Genomic DNA, 8182 nt, shown 5'->3' on the forward strand with positions numbered 1-8182 from the left:
TGGCATGAGAACACTTCATTGAATTCACAATAGTATTTAACATGTTAAAAATGTTGAATTGAAAAGCTAAGTTCACACATAATTTATAATTTAAAAATATACTGCATATTATTCCATAGAAGTACAATTAATAAAATAACATATAACTTAATTTTAACTAGAATTAAGAATATTTTTCATTCATAGTGAACACCTACCTCATGCATCACTCAATATTATAAGTTAACCACAAAGAGCCTCTCTACTTAAATTTTCATCATGCATCTTACATTTTAATGTCCTTATCTTTTCATAGAAAAGATCATAAATAATGCCTAATAAAAATCTCATATATTTTATGCAGCAACAATTAGTCACATGCTTTCACATGTGAATACACTAGGAATGATGAAACAGTATGAAGTAATTTAAGAGTTTAACACATTATTCACTTTTTAAAAAATGTACTTTTTTAAAGTACTTTGAATGTAAAGTTATATACAAATAATGTTTACACAAATTGTAGTTTGTATTATTTTCTACTCAGCACTCTTAGTGTAATGTCTAATGTTTGAGCACCCTAGACATTTCTACTGTGAATTGTTCCCTGATATACACATAGACTTAATTTTGGATTGAGTATCTTTCATATTTAATGCATCTACAAAAATATATTTTAGATGAACACCTCAGTGGTTTATAATTTGTAGTTTTTGAAAAAATGTTTTTCCAAATTCATTACACTTGCAGGGTTTTCTTCAATATAAACTCCCTGATGTTCAACACAATTTTAACAACTGCCTGAGGGTTTTTCTCTAGTACAAAATGTGTACAATAAGATCTGTGATGCAAGTAAAGATATTACAATCCTCTTCATATTTGTAATGCTTTTTCAAAATAAATACTCTTCTATACTTTAAAAACATATTTTCTGATCTTCTGAGAGTAGATTTTAATGCTTTTATTTAGTATGAACTCTATGATTTTGAGTAAGATGTGGGCAGGCATTAATGGCTTTTTTACTTTGCCTATATTTGTACATTTGTTCTGAAGTATAAATGCTTTCCTGTGCAATAAGGTGTGAGCATTGGTTCGAAGCCTGGCCACATTGTTCACACTGGTAGTTCTCCAGTATGAATTATCTTACCTACAATCAAGTGTGACAATCATTTAAAGGCTTTGTCACATCTTCACATTTCTAGGATTTTTCAGCAGAATGATTTTCTTTAAAGTTTGAGGTATTGTCAAAAGCATCAGCACCTCCCTCAGGTTTGTAGTTTCTCTCCAGTGTGAATAATCTTATATCTACTAAGAATTGAGGACTTTCATAGGCTTTGGCACATTATTCATACTTGCAATATTTCTCTCCAATATGAGTTATCCTATCCGTGGTGAGGTAGGGCTGGTTAACAGCTTTGCCACATTTTCCCCATTTATAGGGTTGCTCTCCAGTATGAATTCTCTTATGTTTAGTTAGGGTTGAGGACCAGAAAAAGGCTTTGCCACATTCTTCACATTTGTAGGGTTTTACTCCAGTATGAATTACCTTATGTTTAGTAAAAGTTGAAGACCGGCTAAAAGATTTGCCACATTCTTCACATTTGTAGGGTTTCTCTCCAGTATGAATTCTCTTATGGTTAGTAAGGATTGAAGACTGCTTAAAGGCTTTGCCACATTTCTCACATTGGTAGGGTTTCTCTTCAGTATGAATTATCTTATGTTTAGTAAGAGTCGAGGACCAGTTAAAGGCTTTGCCACATTCTTCACATTTGTAGGGTTTCTCTCCAGTATGAATTATCTTATGCGTAGTAAGGGTTGAGGATTGGCTAAAAGCTTTGCCACATTCTTTACATTTGTAGGGTTTCTCTCCAGTGTGCATCCTCTTATGTCTAGTTAGGGTTGAGGACCATATAAATGTCTTGCCACATTCTTCACATTTGTAGGGTTTCTCCCTAGTATGAATTCTCTTATGTTTAGTAAGGGTTGAGGACCAGATAAAAGCTTTGCCACATTCTTCACACTTGTAAGGTTTCTCTCCAGTATGAATTATCTTATGTGTAGTAAGATTTGAAGATCGATTAAAACCTTTGCCACATTCTTCACATTTGTAGAGTTTCTCTCCAACATGAATTATTTTATGTGTAGTAAGAGTTGAGAGTTGCTTAAAAGCTTTGCCACATTCTAAACATTTGTAGCGTTTCTCTCCTGTATGAATTATCTTATGTGTAGTAAGGGTTGAGGATTGGCTAAAAGCTTTGCCACATTCTTCACATTTGTAGGGTTTCTCTCCAGTGTGCATCCTCTTATGCCTAGTTAGGGTTGAGGACCATATAAATGCTTTGCCACATTCTTCACAGTTGTAGGGTTTCTTTCTAGTATGAATTCTCTTATGTTCAGTAAGGGTTGATGACCAGATAAATGTTTTGCCACATTCTTCACACTTGTAAGGTTTCTCTCCAGTATGAATTATCTTATGTGTAGTAAGATTTGAGGGTCGATTAAAAGCTTCACCACATTCTTCACATTTGTAGAGTTTCTCTCCAGCATGAATTATTTCATGTGTAGTAAGGGTTGAGAGTTGCTTAGAAGCTTTGCCATACTCTTCACATTTGCAGGGTTTCTCTTCAGTATAAATTTTCCTATGATTAGTAAGGGTTGAGGACCAATTAAAGGTTTTTCCACATTCTTTACATTTGTAGGACATCTCTCTATGATAAATGCTTTTGTGTTGGGTTTTATGTGAAAGCATGCAAAATGGTTTGACACATTTTTTACCTTTAGAAGATTTCTTTTCAGTATGTCTTATCTTATGTCTGTTTGAATTTAAAAATTTAAATAAGACTTTCAAATATTTTTCACTTTGAAATACTTTGCTCTGGGCAGTTGTGAAACACTGGTTATGTCCATTATAACCTTCTTTGTTCACCTTACACTCATCCACACTTTTATAGCCTTTTCTTAACTGTAAATTCTCAGGTCCATATTTTTCATATCTTCTGGGTATTACTTTTTGAAAAGAATCATCCATGCCCTGCTCTGGCCAAAGGTCTTGAGCAAAAAGAGGACATATACCTGAAAAAATAATTAAATAAATAAATTACTCCATTTACTAGACTCAGATGAATATAGTTTTAAAATCTTACCTATAAAATTATACAAACTACATAAACAAGATGGCACTGCAAAATACCACAGGCCCTAATTCTTTCATAAACATAAATGTAACAAAAACATACAGACCAAAACACATCTGTGGAAAAGTTATAAATGAGTCAAGTGTGTGCAGTGTCCCAGGTGAGCACAATGCAAAAGAAACACGTGGAAGAAAAAGAAAAGTCTGTTAAATTTACTAAACACATCTTTTCCTGGTTCCCACTATAACATAGTGCCTTTACAACTAAATTGCCAACTCTTGGTTTCTGTTTGAAAAGAAAGGTAAAATACTGGCACATTCATTGTCATTTCTGGCTTTTAGTGGTTTTTCCTGACACTGGTTTCTGTCTCTCATGACATAAAGTACTGAAAGAAATGGTGGTATATTTTGGAATGAGAGTTTGAGTCTGCTGAGACCAAAGAAAAATGTTACATACAGCAGCAGACAGACTGCAGTGCCACAGAAATGGAACAGGTGTAGCAAGTGATGACTGACTCTACAAAGTAACATGAGTAAACTCTCTTAACTAAAGAATAAACACAAAATTTCAGACAACACATATCCTAAGAACATGTTTAAGGAACTCTCATAATCAACAGCCAAGAAAATTGTTTTCAGAATATGCCAGGACAAAGTTACATTATAAAGATTTTGACAAGAAGATTTTTTTAATGTCCAAATCTCAATCAAAGATTATAATATATACAAAATAGGACAATACAATACCACCAAAAATATAAAATTTTCTGAAAGAAACCATAAAAAAGATGTATACATTAATTTTAATATTTGGTAATAAACTGATTAAAATAGGAACAGAGACAACTATGGAAAATTAGAAAAATGAGGATGAGAATAAAAAATATTTAAGATATCAAAAAACAGAAATTGTGGAGATAAAATATACACCAAAAAACTGACAGATCCTGAAAGTAAAAAAAAAAAAAAGATGTAAAAATAAAAAAGCTCAACAAACAAACTAGAATAACAAAAAGATATTTATTACAAACACATACATGAGCACAATTTCAAAAGTCACAGACAAAAAGATTATCTTTGAAGCTGCAAGATAAAACTGATGTGCCAGGTCAGGCACGGTGACTCACACCTGTAATCCAGGCACTTTGGGAGGCTGAGGTGGGCTGATCACCTGAGGTCAGGAGTTTGAGACCAACCTGACCAGCAAGGCGAAACCCCATCTCTACTAAAACTACAAAAATTAGCCAGGCGTGGTGGTGTATGCCTGTAATCGCAGCTACTCAGGAAACTGAGGCTGGAGAACCACCTGAACCCCGTAAGTGGAGATTGCAGTGAGCTCACGTCACACCACTACACTCCAGCCTGGCTGAGGGATACAGTGAGACTCTGTCTCCACAAAAAAAAAAAAAAGAAAAGAAAAGAAAAGAAAAGAAAAGAAGTGATGTGCCATTTACAAACATACTCTTATGAGATAATCAGTGAACTGTTAACAAAAATTTTGCAGGCCATAAGGGAACTGTGTGATGTAGTCATGAAAAAATTGTGAAAAAAAAAAAATAGCTTCAATTAATTGAGAATAATACCATCAGTGAATCTGTCCTCCCAAATAAAAAAAGTAAACACCTTCCAAAGTAACCAAATTCTAAAAAAGTATATTGGAAGTGCATATGCCCTACAGATAAAAGGTGCTGAAAACAGTTCATTCTACTGAAAATAACATGATTTAAAAAAAATAATAATATAAAAATACACGATTTTCTAGGAAAAAATATGCAAATACACAAAAGTAGAATTTCTTAGCATTACCCTAGTGGTGCAGAAAACATTTTTAATTATTCTCTGAAATTTGAAGGATAAAAGCATAGAAATCATCATAAATATTCATTAATGAATATACAATATAAAAAGATACCATTAACAACATCAATGACAAATTTGAGGGAAGGTGTAATAAGAACAAATTTTTGTATAAAACTTAAGTTTATTTACCAGATTAAAATATGTTGTTGTATCTTTTAGAGGTTATATGTAATACTCCAAGGTACCACAAAAATATTTGTATAAATACACAAAACAAAATAAGTGAAAGCCTATCAATACAAATATCAAAAAGACACAAAGAAAGATGGAAAGAGAATAAAAGACAAAGATGCAAGAATCAAATAAAATACTTAATAAAGTAACAATCTATTTCAGAAAATTATTTAAATATATATAAAATTAACTTTTAAATTGAGACATACTTTCAATAAATAGTTTTATTAAAATATTTTAAAGACCGAGATTCATCTTGCCTTTCTACAAGAGTCAGTTGAAATCTAATGATAAAAAAAGACTGGAAGAGGTAGGAAGAAAGTGGACATTCCATGAAAATATTAATCAAATGAGAGCAGAAACAGTCAAAATAATCTTCCACAAGCTACATCTTAAGTGAAAAATTATAATATTTTATAAAATGTACTTGAAATTGAAACTCCAAAGAAACAAAGAAGGACATCAAAAAATAATAGATTTATTCACTGGGAACCTATGAAAAATTTGTGTGTGTGTGTGTGTGTGCATGTGTGTGTGTCTCACATTAGGGTTCCAAATATATAGAGCAAATATTGACAGAATGGAAGAAACACACAGAAAGCAATATAATTATAGCAAGATATTTTAATACCACACTTACTGTAATAAAAATAAAACAAGAAAGAATGTTAATAAGCAAACAGACTACTTAAAGGCAGTATAAAACAATTATTCCAGAGTTATGGAGAACACTCCTCAACAACATCAGAATACACACCCTTCTCAATAGCTCATACATTTTCCTTGATAAACCACATCTTAAGCCAAAAAGGAAGTCTTACCGAAATTTTTAAAAGTAAACTTCTATGAACTACTTTCTATGAGTAAAATGGAGTATGAGTATCCAACAATAAGAGAGAAAAACTGAAAAATTTACAAATATATAGAAATTAAACAACACACCCTTGAGTGTGCTTTTATACAAAGGTTGAAATAGTTAATATTGTGAAAAGGTCCATCCTGCTCAATGCAATCCACAGACTTAACGCAATGTTTTTCAAATTTCTCATTGCATTTTTGAAGAAACAGGAAGAGCAATCCTAAAAGTATACAGAATCGCAAGAGACAATAAAGTACCCAACAATCTTCAAAAAATAAAAGGAACAATGCTGCAGGCATTAAAGTTCTTGATTAAAACACACTACAAAGCTACAGAATTAAAACAATTTGGTATAAGTATAAAGGTGAAAAAGTAGACTAATAAAATAGAATGCAGCACATATATAAACGTTCACATATATGGTCATATAAGGAGTCATTTACATACTCATAATTACTGCAGCATTGTTACTGCAAGCCAATAGGTAAAAGCAATGCAAATTTCTTTCACCAAATCATTCAGTAGATATAATTTGAAATATAAAAATTCTGAAATATTACTCAGTCTTCAAAAAGCAGGAAATATTGTACCAACTGTAAAGATAAATGTTGATGGTATTATGCAAAATGAAATGAGTTACACTCTTAGAAACAAAGAACAGTGTGGTGTTCACAAAGCGCCATAAAACAGAAAAAATTGGGGCAGGCGTGGTGGCTCACACCTGTAATCTGAGCACTTTGAGAGACCCAAGTGGGTGGATCACCTGAAGTCAGGAGTTTAAAACGAGCCTGGCCAACATGGTGAAACCCTATCTCTAATAAAAATACAAAAATTAGCCAGGCATGATGGTAGGCACCTGTAATCTGAGCTACTCAGGAGGCTGAGGCACGAGAATCACTTGAACCTGGGAGGTGGAGGTTGCAGCGAGCTGAGATGGCACCACTGCAATTCAGCCTGGGTGACAGAGCAAGACTCCACCTCAAAAAAGAAAAAAAAAAAAAAAAGAAAGAAAGAAACAATTGGTAATCAATATGTATTAAGATTTAGCTTTGCAAGATAAAAACATTTTAGCAATGTGTTGCATGGCAATGTCAAGATAATTAATATGACTAAACTGAATATTTAAAAATATTTTGTGGTAAATTTTGTTACTTTTTTGACAAGTAAACAATAATACCCAAAAGAGATACAAAGTTATGATAGTTATAAATTATATTCAAATCCAAGTGTTTCTCCCAACAAAAATCATATAGACTCATAAATAGGATGTTGAAATTACAAGAATTTTATGAGTACTCATCTACACAGGATTAGAAAACCATTCACAACAAACCTAAACAACAAATATACAAGTAATTAAAACAACAACAACAACAACAAGGGTAGCCAGGTGCAGTGGCTCATGCCTGTAATCACTTTGGGAGGCTGAAAAGGGAGGATCAAGAGGTCAAGAGTTTGAGACCAGTCTGGCCAACGTGGTAAACTGTCTCTACTAAAAATATAAAAATTAGCCAGGCGTGGTGGTGGGCACCTGTAATCCCAGCTACTCGGGAGGCTGAGGCAGGAAAATCACTTGAACCTGGAAGGCAAAGGTTGCAGTGAGCCGAGATCATGCCACCACACTCCAGCCTGGTCAACAAGAGCAAAACTTTGTCTCGGAAAAAAACAAAAAACAAAACAACAACAACAAAAAACAAGGATAACATTTACACAGGCAAACAAACATAGAAATAATTCCGCTGGAAAAAGACATATGGCTGATTCCTATTTGATTTTTCTCCACATTGTCTTAAATTGTACAAAGTTAAATATTGTCAAGCACAATTATGATATATACTACAAAATCAAAACACAAATAACAGATGTGCGGTGGCATACGCTAGAATATATAACACAAAAATATAAAATTGCAAAACAAAATTAAAACATGGAATGTAAAACTTAATTAGATACCATCAAGTAGATCAATATACTCATTAAGAGAATCTTAGAAGAAGGATATGGGAAAAAAATAATACAGTGGTTACTTGAAGATAAAGGGTGAGAACTTCCCAAATTTTGATGTAATAAAAGAAAAAAATTGTAACCAAGAATATTTGATTTAAATTTATTTCCCTTTAAGAATAAGATGAAAATTTAAAATTTCCAAAATAAAAGGTGAGGGAGCTCATCACCAG

General features: G+C 32.6%; 1 protein-coding gene across 1 annotated transcript in view; it reads right to left on the reverse strand.

Annotated features, from left to right (window-relative positions):
• Positions 1-928: 928 nt before the first annotated feature.
• LOC105532422 (zinc finger protein 254-like) overlaps positions 929-8182 on the reverse strand; it is a 51814-nt gene continuing 44560 nt past the window's right edge. The window contains 2 exon segments of the mRNA XM_011970593.1: positions 929-1349; positions 1352-3051. Coding sequence (XP_011825983.1) covers positions 1326-1349; positions 1352-3051 — 1724 coding nt within the window. The 3' untranslated portion in view covers positions 929-1325.

Source organism: Mandrillus leucophaeus, unplaced genomic scaffold (assembly GCF_000951045.1).
Source record: "Mandrillus leucophaeus isolate KB7577 unplaced genomic scaffold, Mleu.le_1.0 Scaffold959, whole genome shotgun sequence".
NCBI classification, from domain to species: Eukaryota; Metazoa; Chordata; class Mammalia; order Primates; family Cercopithecidae; genus Mandrillus; species Mandrillus leucophaeus.